Consider the following 18,423-nt stretch of genomic DNA (forward strand, 5'->3'; position numbering starts at 1 on the left):
GTACTTTCATGCTGCCTGTCATTGTACAAGAGATGGACCGCAAAGTCCACGCGAAATTTAAGATAAATTAAATACATAAAGTTTTTATGTAATGCCGCGAGATTCAAGTATCGTTTTCGGCGACCCCGAGATTTCCAAACAACAAGCTTCTCTTCCACATTCTTTGCGCGCATTCTTTTTAAGCAGCTGATAAATTTTACAGACGTATGAAAAAGGAGCTGCCTGAAATTTTTCTAAAGATCCTTTCGATACAATCTTTCGAATGGTTCTCCAAACGTCTGTGACATTTCTCGGACGAATAGTTGAGACAATTGTCTGAAATAACATTTTTCACAATTTTTCGCAATTGGTCTTTTAATTTTTTTTGTTTTTTCTTTCGAGACGCTCTTTGGCGTGACGCTTGTCACGTCGTTGTTTGGGCTCGCGGAGTTGGGCACTTGGATTCTTGGAGTCTCGGCTCGCGAGACTGAATGACGAGTCTCTTTACTTTTACGCCGGTTCGATCGCCTCCTTCACTTCCTCATAAACGACCGCACCTTGTTCACACACTTGTCCATAAAGTTCCGTTTGCGCTTGGGTTCCGCGCCTGCCGGTAACGACAGTAACGAGCCCGGGCCTCTCTTCGCATCCGCGGACCTATTGCCGCCGTACTCGCTCGACGAGACGCTTCCATCCTCCGAGTCCAATCCCGCACCACAGCTCCTCGCCTTCAATATCGTCGACCTGTCGTCGTCGTTGTCATCGTCCACGTCGTTTCCGACGATGTCTCCGACTCTGGTCAATATATTCTGCATCGTCTCTTGTTCCTCGATACGCCGCTCTTGTTCGTCGCATTGTTTGCCGGATATTGTCAATGTCGATGGACGTCCTTCCAAACTGGAGGAACGTCGATTCGGCTTCGGAGGACGTGTCGGTGGAGTTCCTCCTTTCTCGTTTTCATCTTTGGAATCCAAAGACGTCCGCGTATCCTCCGTCTCGAATCTGCCTTCGGCGAACTTCGATCTTGCTCTGGGAACCGGCATGGGATTTTCCACGGACGTAACGATCTCAACGGCAGCAGCTTCTTGCTTTCGTGCGACATGACTCTTGCTGCTCTTCTGTCTGTCCTGCTCGCAGGACTCTGATCGATCGCAGGACCCGCCGCCACCTACGCTCTTCGCATCCTCGTCCAGCAGACCGTCCAGACTACGCGATCTCGGTCTAGGAAGCGGCGGTCGCGTTTGCACGATCGTCGCAGAAATCGCGGACTTTCGCTCTTCCTCCTCCTCCTCCTCCTCCTCCGCCTCCTCCGCCTCCTCCTCTTCTTCTTCTTCTTCTTTTTCTTCGTCCTGGTCCTGGCCCTGATCCAGCAGCTCCAGCGAGCGGGAACGCGCAGAGGGCGGTGGTGCTTGCTGCCGTGGCGGTCTGCGAGGCACCGCTGGACTACCGCTGCCGTCACCAGGATGCGCGTGTACGAATTTGAAGCGAGGAGACGCTGGCGGCAGACCCATCAACCAACGGAACGGACTCGACGATTTTCTAAGCCTACGACACAAACGTCATAACTTGTAACGATGTTCCGAGCCATGCTTCTTGCATCGAACGTCCCGGGAATTCGTTCGATACAATTAGGGTCATGCGGTTGCGAACCATCGAGACGAGATGGCTCTCTCTCGTCAAGAAACGCACAACTTCTAGACGCCACATATAGATTGCGGAAGAAGTAAACGTCCAACACCGATTTAGTAGTTGATCCAAACCCACCACCTTGTTGAATCGCACACACAGGTCTGTGGCAGGAGGAGGTGACACATACATGCGCGTGTGTAACGGAGCGCACACTTAAGATTGAGAGTGCATCTGCGATACGCATGGACGGAGGGGGGGGGAGGGGGGCCCGATGGATTTTGGCAAAGCGATGGCAAAGGGATGGTGAAGGGACGAGAATTGGCACATCTCGAATTTGTAAACATCAATGAAGAGAATTTGTATCATTGACTGACCTAGTCGCGATTGTCTTAGCACGATTCGCAATCTTGGCTGCGTGAAAACAGAAAAGAATTAGTTGCGTTAGTAATTTAGAGCTGCTCTAGAGAGTGGATGCTTCACGATCGGCGTGAATATCGATTCGATCGAGCCTCGCTAGGACAAAGTACCGCACCGAAAAGTCGGTCTTGCCTCGGTCTTGCTTCGGTCTAGACTTCGTCTTTCTCCATCCGCAAACCCTCAAACTTCTTTCTCCGAGACTCTTTGGACGAATCGATTCTCTCGTCTCGATCTCTTTGACGCGCGCGCGATGCGCGTCTCTCACGCCGAACGACCCGGAATAATTACCTGCTCGGTATGGCTGTGGGCGGGCCCTCTAGTCAGTCTCGCCCACCCGTGGAATCCTTGTCGCTGCTCCTGCTCTCGTTGCTGTGCATCCGCTGATAGCTCGGCGGTTGTCGCATATTCGTGTTGCCCGGTGTGCTTGGCGTAGTCACGTCCTTGGGCGCCATGCTGCGCGGTATTCCGCCGGACAGGTCGGGTCTCATGGGTAACTCGCCTCGCATAAACCTTGATTGTGAGAAACACTACATCGTACCGTCGCCGTAGTTTCTCGTTCACGAATAATTCGTAACTAATATGTTGAAAATATGATACACCACTCTCTGGTGTAACCTCGGGAGGGAATTGTCGCGGAGAATTTGTAATTAATTAAAGCTCCCCGAGCTTCGCTTCCAGCAAGCCGCCCCCGAGTGCGCGCACTTTGTTGTTGCTTCTCTTTACCTTTCCAATTTGTCTACGCAGGCATCCTGATAGTCATGAATCCAACGAACACCGTTGAAGTGACAGACCGCTCGCATATCCTCGGGAAGTTCCTCGGGTTCTGGCCATTGGAAGCACTGGTCGATGATGGGGATTATGTTGCAGTCCGATTGCAACGCAGCCACGATTTCCTGCAGAGACGGCAACGATATTGCGAATTATTGAAACGTTACGTCGCGCACCATCCGATGCCGAGATATCGGATATCGGATCGGATCAGATGCATGCCGTGTGATCAGCAGTTGGTCCCGAGACCTGCGACCAACGCGCAATTTGCGACAACTCACTCTGTGTACCCAGTCCTTGCACTCGCTGTCCTGTACGCATCTCTCTAGGGCTTGGGGCGTGAGCACCAGCAAAAAGTGTTTCGCCTGCTTGATGCTCTGCAGCAGATTGTTGTCGAATTTGCCGGCCTCGAGTCGCTCTACGTCGATAAACACGGAGAAGCCGCGTAGCTGCAGGTGTACCTTCAACAGACTCGCGAGCTGCGAGCCGTTGGACCTGCGATAGCTAACGAACACGTCGAGGCACTTGTCGGGAGACTCGTACTCGCACGAGCTAAACTGATTGTGCTGCATGTTCTTGATTGCGTTCAGTATCCTGAGACGGTGTATGCTGTTGGTGATGCCGCATTCGGCCAGCAGCTGATCCTCCGACAGGTTGCGTATCGACTCCTTGTCCACGCCGGCGTTCAGCATGCCGTACGTGTAGATGGAGAACTCCTGGCCGATCGACTGTAGAAAACTGTTGAGATTACCGGTGTCGCGGCTGCTATAGTCGGCCATCTTCTTCAGGTTCTGCAGCTCACGGGCGAATCGCCGACGCATGATACCGTTGGTCAGGCCGATATCCTCGCGCAGGTTCTCCTCGGTCAGCTGCAGCAGCAGATCGCCGTCGACGCGGCTCTCGGCAAAGTTGACCGCGCACTCGGCGAAGCCGATTTGTTTCACCCACTCTCTGACATCCTCGGTCGACCACAGAGGCACCTGCTGGCTGAGCTTGTGAGGGATCTCCTCGCCGATCAACCTCAGAGCCTGCGCCGCGTACTTGGAAGCGATCGCGTTGGGACAGCTGGCGACTTTCTTCAAGGGCTCGATCGCGCCGATCTCCCGGAAGATCTCCGTGTTACCCTGCCGCTGCTTAATGCCAGCCTCCATGCAGAAGTGAAATGCCGCCAGGTTCCTCGCTTCCTCTCGCTTCGAGCTCAATACCGGCACCAATCGCTCCAGCCAGTTCTTGCTCTGGCCGTGAGCGTGAGCGAGGTTCGACTTGGCGAACTCGTAAGGGTTGTGCGACGTGACGAAAGGCTCGACGAGATCGAGGGTGCCGGACTTGAGCACAGCCGCCTCGATCTCCTTGTTGGCGACCAGCACGGCGATCGCCAGGCAGGCGTAGTACTTGATGTTGTCGTCGTTGTGGAAGGCCAGCGGGAACAGCCACATGGGCACCTTCCGCTTGATCATCGCCTCTTGGTTCTCGGCGCCGCCGTACAGCGACAGATTCGCCAGGGCGCCCGCGCAATGTCGCAGCGTCTCTACGTCGTTCTTTCGGCACTCGAACAGCACCGCATCGAGCCCGCCTAGCCGGATCACGTCGCTACATGTGCCCTCGCTGTGCTTGAACAAGTGTTCGAGGATACCGGTGCCGACGCGCGAGTGGTCCACCGAGTTGGCGTTCTTCGTGCACACGCACGCCACGTTTACCACCTTCTCCAGGCCGTTCTCCACCACGTGAGCGCGATTCTCCGTGGTCAGGCACTGTTCCAGCAGCCTCGCCGACGAGAACTGCAGCTCGTGATCGTTCGCCACGCAGTTGGACATGAGGATATCGAGACCGCCGCGGGTCCTCAGAGTGTTGCACAAGGTATAACCGAGCTCGTGGCCGTGAGTCGGCACCGCCCAGGCCTTCCTGATGATCTCGTTCACTCTGTTCAGCAAGAGCGGCGCCTTGCCGCTCCTGCCGTCGTTCGCCTTCAGCCTCTCCACGAAGCTGTCGAGGAAGCCGCAGTATTTGGAAATCGCGCGATCAACGTCCTGCGGATTCGACTTGGAGCACAGCAGGTCGAGGTCGTCCAACGGCAACGACAGCAGCTCGTCCTCGGCCGGCCGTATGCCGTTCATCAGCTGATTCACCGCGCTCGCGGCGCTGATCATCGACGACTTGGAGGTGACGCCCTTGGACGCGATTGTGATGCTCGACTGTGAACTGGCAGCTATGTGCTTCTCGTGATTGAAGATGCCGGTCGACGTGACCGTCTGCCGTTGTTGCTGCGCCGCCATCGCTTTCTGCGGAGTGAAAATTGCTAAGATATATGTACTGTATGTACTGAGGAAGAGACGCGTTACCGCGACGAACCGAGTGTTACCGAGAGAGAGAGAGAGAGAGAGAGAGAGAGAGAGAGAGAGAGAGAGAGATTTTCAAGAACATGGTGTCTTATAATATAAAACGACCGAATCTCGGGATAGGAATCGCAAGATTCCTCCGCGGCTGTGAGAACGTTCCGCGATACTACTAATTGACGTGAGTGATACTCTCTGAATGATAAATTACTACTCTGTCGCGTGGTACTCGCGGCTACTCTCGCGCATCTGCATCTGCATCTGCGCGATATCGGACGAGAAATTCATTCGGTCGTGCGATCTTCACGAACCCGATCGTCCCCGCGCGCGCGCGTTTACCATTCGCGAGTCGAGACTACACTTCCGCAGCATCGTCAGCGTCCTCAACGCTGTGGTCAAGTGGCGAGATCGCGCGCGCTTTTCTGCCGATCGCGGCCTCTCGAGTGCGTGTTCACGTGTCGACTGGAGCTCCGACGTTGAGCTCGTCAGCATTTAAAATGTCTAGCGGCCGTCCATTTGCGTCGCGGCGGGTGTAAGAAAACGCCGACGCGACCTCGCGTGCCAAAACGTGGCGGACCGTGCCACTATCTAACGTCGTTAAGGACGACGATTTACGATTTCGACTACCGGTGCTGCTGCCCCGCCGCTGCTATTGCGCGGCGTTATTTGGTGGTCCGCCAGAAGTGCCGCAGAGTCGAGAATATCGCACGCGTCCCGCATCTTTCCCGCGAAGCGGAAACAATATTCGCGCGATTTTCCAGTCGAGGGAAATGAAGTCCATGATGAAGCGAGATGATCGTCTCAAGCCCTCAGCCGAAATATAATGGCCGAAATATCCGCGTGTTCCGCGAAAGAGAAGAAGGAAAAAGAAAAAAAGAATACTTGTAAGCCGGAGCAATCGGAGCAAGAGACACTGTATTCTTCGCGCTATTTCGGGGTCGCTGAATTCGCATAATCTAAGGTTACGCGTACGGTGCGTATAAGGTATAGCGATCTCGGCAAGATGTGTGAGGAAAGTGTTCTCAGTAAAGTGTCAGTCGCGTGTTCTCCACGAAAAGTCGATCGGATTGTTCGCTCACCTTCTCCGAGCTGAACGAGTCGCTCTGCAGCTTCATGGTAGACGCTGCCATGTTATTGCTCTCCTGATGCGACAGGTCGCCAGCTTTCAGGCTTCTCTGCTCCTGCAACAGAACAAGCAGATGTAGACTATTATAGCACGAACCATTAGCGACGCAGGATGCGGCGCATCTAGGAGAGTGCGAGAGAGGGATCGACGAATTTTCAATAACAGTTGAATAATTCTCGAGTCGAGCAACTTTAGTTGCTCAGTTGCAGTTGCTTCTTCACGAAGAGGAGACCGTGTCTTCTAAGTCGACCGAGATCTCTGAATCAACATTCCGCGCGGCACCACGCCGCGCCGTATAATGTAACGCGCACCAGCCAAACCTGTCGCGCATTGCGCATAGAGAATTAGCGTATTATCGAAGGTCCACTTATGCCGCACTCGCGAACGCGACGCTAATTTGCAGCAACAGATACGCAGTAGAGATAGCGCATCGTGCGAGAGAGTACAACAGTCACACTGTATTCTGGATGATTCTTTCTTCTTTCCGAGAGCAGCTGCAACACACGCGCTTTGCGAGTAACAAGCGCACAATCGGAAAGCGCGCGTCGGTTTCTTTGCTTACGATCTTTCGCCCGGCACTTCATTTCTCGCGACTGAAGGAACACGACTGAAGGAACCGCGCAAATATTACGCGCGTCTATCTTCCGTCTCGAGAACTGACCGCCCGATTTCCTTTCGCGCTCAATCCTCGCGTAGCTTTTGACGCGAATGGCGCGAATGAACAAACCATTGGAACATTGCTTCAAAAACGCGTTACATCAAAATTCGCGCGCAGTTTATCGCAATCGACTCGCTTTTTCGCGAGCACGGAGATCGGAGAAATTACTTTCCGTCACGGAATTTCGCGACACAATGATCCGCTTTGTGAAAAGCTCGTCACGAGAGTGTCGATCTCTCTCTCTCCCTCTCTCTCTCTCTCTCTCTCTCTCTCTCTCTCTCTCTCTCTCTCTCTCTCTCTCTCTGTCTCTCTCTCTGCCTCTCTCTCTCTCTGCCTCTCTCTCTCTCTCTCCTCCTCCTCCTCCTCCTCCTCCTCTTCTCCTTCTCCTTCTCCTCTTGTCTTCCTCTGGTGATCGACGTATTCCTCTAAATATAATTCGAGCGTGTCGTCACGTCACGTCACACGGCCGACACCGTTACACACACGCGAGGTATCAAGTTCGTTCTCTGTAGACCAACCTACCACCTTGCTTCGTGATTCATGACGTCGACGATAACGCGACGCGAACGCGTAACGAAAAGAGACAAAGTCGCAGCCTCATCGGCGAAAAACGATAGCCCGACGATCGCAGTCGATGCACTCTGCAGCAAAGTGCATTCATCAACCCACGAGTGATTAATTGCATCTGCGACAGTGTTTTCCCGCGTCTTGTCGTCCGTCTGAACTCCGGCGCGATCTTTGCGCGTTCTCTATTTTTTCTCTTCGTGGAAGCGCACGAAGATATTCGCGTGAAACTTCTTCGCCGATTTTGCGCGCGATGGACGATTTCTTGTTTACCAATGATGAATATCTGACGAAGAATGTGAAAGAAAATGAGACGGACAGAGAGAGAGAGAGAGAGAGAGAGAAGCCAGCTTCATTTTATTCTCGGACTGCGACTCCGTCATTCGCGATATTTCGCCACTCGGATTCTCCGAGAGAGCGGTAGTAAACAGAATATCGATAGATTTTAAATGAGCGACGCTGAATGTTTTCACTGGCAATTTGCGTCAACGTTCCACGTGCTCATCCCGAAATGTCACCAGTCGATTCGCTGTGATTGAAAATTTACATCAGGGAGGGAGAGACCTGTCGAATTTGCGTTTTAAAATGATCGTTGGAAAATTGTCAAGTACGAAAGTCGGAGCTTCGTCGGACTTACCATTCGCGAGCGATCAAACTTTTTCCGATGTAATATTCCAGGACGGATCGGCCACGGCGCGCTCATATTTGTCGAAAAATTCGCATCACTTTCTCACGGAAAAGCTCGACGTCGATGATTACACTATTTGCAAGTTACAAGCGGTTTATATCGTGCGAAGTAAAGAGAACAGAGAAAGTATGAGAAAACAAAAGTTAGTTTGAACGAGATTATTCGTCTCTTGCCGATCGAGTTACTTTTTTCGAGCGCATCGAACTGTAAATAATTAGTAATATGTCCCTTTCTCTCTCTCTCTCTCTCTCTCTCTCTCTCTCTCTCTCTCTCTCTCTCTCTCTCTCTCTCTCTCTCTCTCTCTCTCTCTCTGAACACGCTTAGAGATTCGAGCTCGAAATTCGCGAGCGTCAGTCCTCGAAATGACCGAGGGAGAGAGAGAAAGAGAGAGAGAGAGAGAGAGAGAGAGAGAGAGAGAGAGAGAGAGAGAGAGAGAGAGAGAGAGAGAGAGAGAGAGAGAGAGGCGGGGTACGTGGTTCACGATCGAGCTGTCGATGACGGAGCTATGCGGAGATTACTGCGGTCGCGAGCGTGATGGCAGCGCGGCACGAACTAATCTCGGTTGCGTTTAAAGTGCGATTCACCACCCCGACAGTTTAATTTCGCTACGCCCACTGTACACGTTGCACCGAAGCAGGGGGAGAGAGAGAAAGAGACAGAAGATGGCGGGGGAAAAGGCAGAGAGATGCATTTTGTGTCACGTAATCGGTGTAACCGTTTTTTAACGGTTATCGCTCCTAGTTGCACCGTGGCTATTTTTCGACTCCTAGAAATAGTTTGCGCGAGTCACTCGCGAATGACTCGTTCAATCCGTTTCGCACTCGCTGACGACATCAAAGACACCGAAAAACCCTGATCTATATCATTCGCAACTCCGCAGTTTACTGTTTTTTGAATTTACATGACCAGAAAGTGCGCGCGAGAGAGAGAGAGAGAGAGAGAGAGAGAGAGAGAGAGAGCTCCAGCGAGATTACGTTATCTGCAATATTTAATTGAACGAAATTAAACGCGATTTATGCATTCTTGCCCCAAAATTTTTCTCACACACACACACACACACACACTTACATATACTATATTGAAAAATAACTTGTTAATTGAACATTTTTAAGTACTTCGACATTTCGATCAAGGAAACCGATTCTAAATCGATCGAAAATTAACCGAGAGAAATTCGCACCAGAATCTTACAGCCCTGCCCTCTATGTATTTCTGCAATCCTGTGTAGTACACCAATATTATAGGCGCTATCCTCATTCGTACGCTCAATATCAACGTGCATTTCTGCACGAGTCGCATCGAAGTCGAGATGCAGCCGTTGACGTCACGCTGACGTTGAGTCGACGGCTCACGTCGACGACTCTTTTCCAAAACGCCCGACACTTATCGTATCCTTATTGAGCTCTTATCAGCGCACGATCTGTACCGCCGCCGGTCTCGCCGGTTTCGATGCCGGTGTCGCGTCGATCTATCGCGAGAAAAAAGAAAGACCTCCCGCGGCCTTCGTATACTTCCCCCGCGACGCGCGTCCTTGGAGAACGTCGCGGTCGATCGCGGCTGGCAATTTGCTTCGCTAACCGTGAGTGCTCTATTTCGGTTCCAGCCAGATATCGGCGAGTACCTAGTAACTCTTCGACGTCGTCGTCTCCTGGCAGAGCTCCACCCTCTTCACCGAAATCTAAACGACGAAATCTCACGTCCCGTCTCGTCGCGAAGCGGAGCGAACTGCTGAATGTGCAGCTGACAACTAGCGCAACAACTAGACAACAACAACAACAACAACAATTGGCCGCGCTGACGAAACGCACGTTGGCCGTTCTATTATATTAAGCAGCACTCTCGTTTCCGTAGGTGTGCGGTGTCTCTGAGGGATCCGATCTCTGAAAGATCCGAGAGCGACAAACCGGCCGGAGAGTCAGAGGAAACACAACGTGGGTGGGCCACCCCACGTAGGGGTGGCGCGAGTGTCAAAGCACATTGTTTCTCGCTCGTGGTTTCTCAGCGGGAAAGAATCACGGAAAGTCACGCTTTCGTGTCGTGCTTTCGCCCGTCCGTTCAATGATATAATTCCCAGGGCATCGAATCGTACCATCTGCGAAACCCCGAGGACTCGGGTATGACGGGGGTGCTGATGATGGTGGTGGTGGTTATGGGATCTCAGACTGGGCAAAAGGCTTCGCGCCAGTCTCGATAATTGATGTCCCATGTAACCGTCAACACGCGATGCGCGAACCGGCCAACCGACGACAACCAGCAACGCGTCGCGCACAAACTGCGGTTCGCCCTCGCGAAGCGTCCTCGAAGAGGGTGGCGGCTTATCGACCCGGGGGTCGCGCGTCGCCTTTGCCTTGGCTATCTCGCCTGACTACCCCCTTCCCCCTCCCCGCCGCCGTCATGCGTCATGGAAGAAACGAGAATGGTAATTTTCGTGGAAAAGAAAACGGTAACGGTACGGGGGAGGGGGGGGGAGGGACTTTGCTGATGTAGTTGGGTAGTTTTCGTGTTCATGTCTCGAAGAGAAAGAGAAGGAACGTGACTTTTTCCGCGTTTGCCCAACGGTATGGCGGCTCTGATGGCGTCCATGCCGTCGTTGTTTTCGAATTGCGAATGAAATTGCGGCAAAGCTCGGCTTTGAATCCGAGCTAAATTGGAGCATGACCGTTTTCGGAACAACAGCCAAATTACGAATAATTGTCGAGAAAGTTACTCGACTTTTCCAAAAAACCTTCTGTCTATACTTCTTTATCACCTAGAAGGAACGCGCCACCTATTTACAAAGCTAAGTCCGAGCTAAGTCTAAGGCATGGAAAGAATTTTCGAAAGAACAGCCGAAATAACTGAGGGACTGAAAAGTTATCGGCATCATTATTCCGTTCGCGATACTCAGGAGAATCGTTCTCAATACGCGGAGATTCTCCTGAATTCACGACCAGATTCTCGTCTCGTACACATGCATCGCGCGCCTCTCTTGATTGATCTCGCTGACAATCAACAGCGAGTCAACAACGATATCGGAATCGAGACTAGACTCGAAAAAACAAAGACCAACCGCGAGTCGACTCACGTTATGATAAAAAGCCTGCGACATATCTCTCCGTGACGCGCAGACTCACGACGAACAGACAAAGACTGGTCGAACGACCATTTTCGCTCATCTACTGAAAGTCATATCAAATTGAACAAACGTCGCAATCTTTTCGTCGCCGAGCAGCCGTTTTCGCGACAGCCGGGCGACGGCGCGGCGCGGCGCGGCGACCCGCGGTGCTGTTCGCTGCGACTTTACGCCCGATTTTACTCTTACCCGATTTCGGCGCACGTTATAGACGTTCTCTCGTCTCGACGAGAGAGCGTGGTTTCACTTGGATCTGCTGACATCTGCCGAGCAAGTCGCGAAACGTACAGATAAATGTGCATCGGAATGCACTTATCAGACGCGCATGCACGCACACATACACGCGGGGGACATGAGGCGGGGGCGCGCGCGTATCGCCCCCGACTCGATAAATCGCGACCTTAAGCGAAGGCACGTCCAGCTCTCCGCTAATAACCGCCGACGTCCGAAGCGAGTCACGAGGCATCGATATTTCCGGCCGAGGTGCGATTTCGGAGCGATGAGAGATGGTGTTGTATCGCGACACGCAGGAGTGCCAGAGACAAACTCGCGTTTGACACATGGGCCCCGCAAGGCCGACGACGTCGGCGGGTCAAGGATAACACGGGCTTGCGCGCTCGTCAAAATAATGAGACCAGCACGCCCACGAAGTACAACGAGAAGCGGCACGCAACAACGTTACAATGTTTCGAGCCGAACGCACGCACGCACGCACGCACGCACGCACGCACGTGCGAGCGAGCGAGCGAGCGAGCGAGTACATATTCCCGGGAAACACGAAGATTTACCATCCTTACGAGCTGACTCTCAGAGCGACTCGCGTCGCTGTGGCTCGCGACGCGAGTCACGCGTACGAGCGCGTACGAGCGCGTACGAGCGCGTACAAGCGCGCGGCATCAACGAGGAAACGCGTTTCGGACGCATCTACTGTCTTTCTGCGAATTGGATCGAAGCAACGTGCGAAAGCTGAGTCGAGCTGCATCGAGCACTTTTCCAGTCGGACAAAAGTAACAAATGTAAAATGATGTTTGCGCAAAGTATTGAATATAATAAGCAATAATAAGAACTGACTGAAGTAACACGATCTCAAAGACTCGGAAGACATGTGAGACGTGTGCACTGTGCTCCTGGATACTCCTATATCCTTTAGTCACCAAAAATATAAACATTTTACGTAATTTTAACGTAGAATATATGTGCAGCATTCAATAGATGTTTAAATATAATATGTATTTACGGACCAAGATAATAAGAATATTCGGGAAGTCAGGCACATGTCTGTCAGGCGAGCAGGCATTGGTACTTTTTCTTTGATGCGACTTGGAGGATCTGAGACACGCACGTTTCCAGTGAAATCGCGCTGAAAAAAATCGGCAACACGAGGCGCGTCTCCTCGAGCCTCGGCGCCTCGGTTTTCGCCGAATAACGACGAATCGCCGTTCCGCACGCCTCGCTCGTCCGAGCGACGAGCATAATCTCAACCTTGACTATCAGCCAAGGCGATGATTTCGCAAAAGAGATGAGAGCGCGCGAGCTATCGCAAGCGTATGCATACACGTACGCGCGACCGAGCGACGGAAAGTTCGAGTAATCTCGTAATCGAGATACCGCGCTCTCTCTCTCTCTCTCTCTCTCTCTCTCTCTCTCTCTCTCTCTCTCTCTCTCTCTCTCTCTCGCACGCGCGCGCGCGCTCGGATGAGGAGGAGAGTCATTGGCTCGCATTCAAAAATGCTGTCCACACGCGCTGACTCAAGAGGCCACGTAGTCGACTAGCTGAATTCGTATTCGCCCTAAATTTAGATGACGCGTCCACCCGTAAATACTCGCGATACGAAAGCTCCAATGCGAACATCACACATACATACACACACACACACACACACACATGATATCTCGCCACTCAACCAGCCTCGACGGTCCAGTTTCTACGCGTTTAATCTACAAATTATCGCAACGCGGATGTTAATCTCTCTCTCTCTCTCTCTCTCTCTCTCTCTCTCTCTCTCTCTCTCTCTCTCTCTCTCTCTCTCTCACACACACACACACACACACACACACACACTCTGTCTTTCGCGATCGTCTATTCTTGTCTACTCGTCCGCTCTTGTTCACTTTGTCGATTAAACTCTTCTTTAGACATCGTTTAGACATCGATTTCACTCGTTTCAGATTTAATCGAAAACCAAACTATTCGCCGGAACCAGTTCCGGCGCGGCAGGCTATTCGCGACAGTCAGCCGCAGCGCAGCTGATTGTCGACGCGCGGCAGAGAAACACCGCGTCGAGGAAGACGCGACGCGCGTGTCAACGACCGATGGCGATAGCACGCTTTATTCGCGCGGTTTCCGTCGCGAGCCTCGTGCCAAATTATTCCGCGCGCGAGCCGCACCCAGAGAGAAAGAGAGGCGGCGGAATGAGTTTGGGAGGAGGGAAGAATGAGGAGCGAGCAGGAGGAAGACAGCTATCCCCCGCCCAATCCTTTTGTCACCCAAACGAGAAAGGTCAGGCTCGCGCGCGCGCGCCTTGGAGCCTTGGAGGATTCTCCTTTGTCCACCCACGCTTGCGTTTGCGTCGACTTTTTCATTAGAAACGCGCACATTATTTGCACAAGAACGCGCGAGTCTTTAATTGCTGCCATTAAACGCCCAGCACGACGCTCGCCTGACGCCGATTGTAGATTCATCCGGGTGCCGCGTTATGCCTCGTTATGCTATTTCTCTATCCTTTGCACCGTTGTGCAAGATCGTGTCCTCGTACGTGTCGCTCTTGAATCAGCGTCCGGATTCGCTGCGTGCAGGCTTATAATACTGTGTCAGCCGCTGCTTCTTTATTCAGACAGTTTTACTCACCCTCGCGGAAGCGACGCTCTTCTCCGCAGAAACGCCGTCTAGCTCGACGCGCGCCCTCGCCGCCGTCGCGGCGCTCTGTTCTTTGTATGACACGTCGCCAGCTTGAAGGGCTCTCATCTCGGCGCTGTTCGCTGTCGCCTTCTCGGCGCTAAATCCATCCGTGACCACCTAATAAAAACAAATCGATAATTAGGCGCAAAAGGAGAAACGAGAAACGACGACATTGTCGTTCGTTGTGAAGGGGAAAGAGAATAAGAGAATGAGAGAATGAAAAAATGAGAGAATGAGAGAGAGAGAGAGAGAGAGAGAGAGAGAGAGAGAGAGAGAGAGAGAGAGAGAGAGGATAGAGGGAGGGACGGAGCGAGTCTCTGAATTTCTTCTCAAAATTCGGCTGGAAACGTCTTCTTCCACAAAAGGATTAACCTAATTTCTCGAAATTCAAAGAATAGAGAGAATTTTTCTCCAACATCCTGATATTCCGACATGGAGTAAAGGTTTGATGTTTTGCTGCGCGTGATGCTTTACCTGGAGGCAGACTCGCAGGCCTTGACCTAGACTACCTAGAGGAAGCCGCACCTCAGGACAAACATTGCGCAGCTCTGCTTTGCGCGTCTAACATTATCGTCGGACGCAGCAAACGCGATTCGATCGGCGAGTTCCCGGCCCCGAACCGTTTTATGCATGATTCTTATCGCGCGACGCGCGTTTCGTTCTTATCAGGATTAATAATAAAAAGTTCTTGAATAAATTGACGACCGATAAAAAATCGCGCTTTCAAACAAGGTGAAATAAAATTACCGTTGATATAAAGACAATAAATTGTTCCGTGCGAAAACCAAATCAGATGTATCTTGATAAGAAAAGAGTAAAATTTTATTATTTTTATCAGGATTAATAATAAGAGAGAGAGAGGAGAGAGAGAGAGAGAGAGAGAGATTCTCCAATAAATTGCTCATGCTGACCACTGATAAAATTTGAAAAAACTCTCAAATGGTAGTAAATGGAAGTAAATAGCCATGTTAATATAAAGCTAATATAACCGTTAATACAAAGATAATTGTAAAAATCTTCCGTGAGGAAACGTCAAATGAGAAAATGGTCGAAAAGAGACGAGAAAAACGTCACGATGAAAGCGAGAGAGAGAGAGAGAGAGAGAGAGAGAGAGAGAGAGAGAGAGAGAGAGAGAGAGAGAGAGAGAGAGAGAGAGAGAGAGAGAGAGAGAGAGAGAGAGAGAGAGAAGCATCACCTTCGTCTTGGAGGCACTAGTCATCTTCTTCTGTTCGAACTTCATCGTTTCCTGACCAGCAGGTAAATTCGCCATGTTCGGTATATTCGATATGTTGATCGGCGGACTCATGCCGTGAAGATTGTTCAGGGAATTCAACGTGCTCAACTGTGACGGGGAACCGCCTGTCAACGTGACAGCGTCGCTGACGGGCGGAGGAGTGTCCGGGTCTGGAAACGTCACCAGCGGCTCCGTCAAGTCTCTTTCCTCGGGCACATTGCCGTCTCTGGAAAGTTCAAGAGGAAGTTCCGTGAGGGCCTACTCCGTCGCGTCACAACAATCGCGTCTCGGCGCGACATTTCCTCGCGCTTCGTGCGAAACGCGCGAAACGACGCGGCGAAGCGAGGCGAGGCGAAACCCGTCAAGATCGTCCCGTGGAAATCGGCCCGATTGACGCGTGTACGCGTTGATATTCACCAACCGACCGATGAGAGAGTCCAGAGAGTCCTCTCTGAACATTCCGTAAAGTAAAGTACCTAACCGCGGACGAATCGTTTCTCCACGAGAGAAGCTTCAAGCGAAAAGGAGCGCGCGTGTCCACGTGTGTTCCCACGAAAGCGTGGCCATTTTGATCGGACTCACTTTCGAAACTCACTTTGTGAAGTTTTCGAAAGTGGTTTTAAACTCGCCAGCCACTGTAAACACTCCTCCCTTCGTAAGACCAACAACAAAGACACTCCGATGTGTCGTCCGAGGATTTCTTATCGACGACTGATTTCTACTTCTGGAACCAACCTGTCTACAAGGTTCTCCATGCTGCTGCGCAACCGCTGCGAGAAGTTGGTGGACATGTTCTTCATCTCGGAGATGCCACGCTTGAGTTCGGTCAGGTCGCTCTTCATGGAGCTCGCTTTCATCTCACTCGACGAGGACGAGGTGAGGATCCTCTGCGAGGACTTGGCCACCCTGCTCGAGCTGCTGGTGCTGGTGCTGGTGCTGCTGCTGCTGCTGCTGCTACTGCTCTGACTCTGATTCGTCGTCAGCATCTGGCGAGTCAAGAGCCGTTTTCGTTCTATTTAAGATCCACCTGAGATGACTCACTTTCGCGTCCGCTCACTCGCGCGCCTTGCGAGTTCTATCTCTATCTCTTTCTTCTCATCGTTTTACCTCACCGTTCGAAATTGTATTTATATATTGCCACATATAATTGTGCTGTATGTACAAATACATACGTACGAATGTACGTGTACTTCACGCGTGAGACACTCACTGCTCGTGTTCCGGCCCGATGTCTCGATGTCACGAGCAAATCGACCCCGCCGAGCGCCGCGATTTGTACAATTGTCAACACGACACGTTTCAAATGCACGCAATTTCGCGCGCGCGCGCGCGCGCGAGAAAGAGAGAGAGAGAGAGAGAGAGAGGGTGAGGGAGGTAAGTAGCATTCGTACGAGTCTGTCGAATGACAGCAAGCAGAAATTGACAGCTGGCAGGCGGCCAGGAGTCGGGACACAAGATGACGCCGAGGCCGCGCGTACGCGTACGCGGAAAGGAAAACCCGAGTAAATTTAGAAAGAGGCAACGTTCTCTCTCTCTCTCTCTCTCTCTCTCTCTCTCTCTCTCTCTCTCTCTCTCTCTCTCTCTCTCAAGAAAGAAAGAAAGAAAGAAAGAAAGAAAGAAAGAAAGGCAAAGGAAAAAAGGGAGGCAGGAGAGAAGGGACACCTTGAAACGAATGGTGGTCAATCAAGGTTCACACAGGTTCGATTGCGAGAAGCCAGCCCGCAGCGGGGAAAAGAACACACGTGGGCGACCGCAACGCGAGTTGCGCAAAATGTCACGATCGAATCAGCGATCGTAGTCGTTGAACGCCGCCGCCGACTCGATGATAGAAGATGTCAGCCGATGAGAGTGGAAGAGCCACTTCAACATTGGACGTACACGTCACGTGCCGTGTACCGCGGCACCGCGTCGCGGGGTCAAGGAGCCGTGGTGAGCCGCGTGCAGAACAACACACTCGGCGCTCGGTTAAGGATGCTCTCGTCTGCCTTCCGAGTTGTATCGACGGGAAGATGTAGGATACAAAGCGCTGAGATATTTATGTGTCTCTCATCGATATACAAAAAACCCCCAACATCACAGAGTCAAATTTCATCTTCAGAGACAAAGTTCCCAAAGAGATCGGGAATCTCGCGGAATTTTGCGACATGAGAGAACAACGTTTCGCACGAGAATCGCGCACGCGCGGTTAGTTTGTGCTTGGAACTGAATTTTCGGCAGTTCTAGCGGATGACGATCGCCGATATCGCTGAATACGCACGACGGCTGAATAATTCGAAATTTTCGAAATCGTCGCGATCGCGCTTTCAGGAAATCTGTCTCGGAGGCGGAGGCGGTCGCGGTTCCTAAAGTCGCGCGCTTCTAGCAACTTGCCGCTCGTGACGTAGAGCCGCTCGGCGCGGTTAATCCGGGCTAATCCTCGCGAGCTTAGAAGAAACACTCACTCAGAAAGGTGACACACAATCGTGTATCTTCTCCGAAGCGGCGCGGGCGATTCCGTGAACACACTCTCCGCGTCTCGACAATTCCGCATCGACGACAACAACAACGCCAACAAATTCCGACGAATTCACAAAACTCACATGGATGATTCGAAAAAATCGAGAATCCGCGAGCTCGTAAAAGAGCATTTTTTGCTGTTAGAACCTAGCCACCTAGAGACCGTTAAGAGCGTTCTTGCACGGTGCGGTGCTAATTAGCGGAAGGTACACGAAAACATGCACGAGGCTCGCTCGCGCGCGCGTGCGGAAATATGCGTGACGCAGGGATATCTTTTACTTTTTTTTCGCGGAATCGCGACACTCCCGCAGTGCCTGCAAATATTTGCGACCAGCGACCAGAGAAAAAAGACGGAGGAAGAAGAGGGAAGAGGCAGTAGATAAGCACCTGCGACGACGTAGTGACCTGCGGATGATGAGTGACGTGTGTCCTGCCGGTCACCAGGTTGTTCTTCTTCTGGAAGTTCTCCATGACGGTGTGCATGTCTCCGTTTTCGGAGTTTCCAGTAGAGGGAGGCGAG

At 51.9% G+C, this 18,423-nt stretch overlaps 1 protein-coding gene across 2 annotated transcripts; it reads right to left on the bottom strand.

The window, feature by feature from the left end:
- Nucleotides 1-1,388: 1,388 nt before the first annotated feature.
- Nucleotides 1,389-18,408, bottom strand: Sarm (sterile alpha and armadillo motif). Of its 2 annotated transcripts, XR_003114035.1 has the most exons (10): nucleotides 18,291-18,408; nucleotides 16,143-16,393; nucleotides 15,369-15,633; nucleotides 14,123-14,290; nucleotides 6,206-6,307; nucleotides 3,075-5,072; nucleotides 2,749-2,918; nucleotides 2,314-2,535; nucleotides 1,983-2,019; nucleotides 1,389-1,524 (listed from the first exon to the last, which is right to left on the bottom strand). XR_003114035.1 is itself a non-coding variant. In XM_025305941.1 (9 exons), exons 1-8 carry the CDS (start codon nucleotides 18,384-18,386, stop codon nucleotides 2,346-2,348), a joined length of 3,240 nt encoding a protein of 1,079 aa, XP_025161726.1. In that variant the 5' UTR covers nucleotides 18,387-18,408; the 3' UTR covers nucleotides 1,389-1,524; nucleotides 2,314-2,345. The 2 variants fall into 2 exon arrangements, 1 of the variants encoding a protein (XP_025161726.1); XM_025305941.1 differs by lacking the exon at nucleotides 1,983-2,019.
- Nucleotides 18,409-18,423: the final 15 nt, after the last annotated feature.

The sequence above is a fragment of the Harpegnathos saltator genome, unplaced genomic scaffold (assembly GCF_003227715.2).
Source record: "Harpegnathos saltator strain DR-91 unplaced genomic scaffold, Hsal_v8.6 scaffold729, whole genome shotgun sequence".
Lineage (NCBI taxonomy): Eukaryota > Metazoa > Arthropoda > Insecta > Hymenoptera > Formicidae > Harpegnathos > Harpegnathos saltator.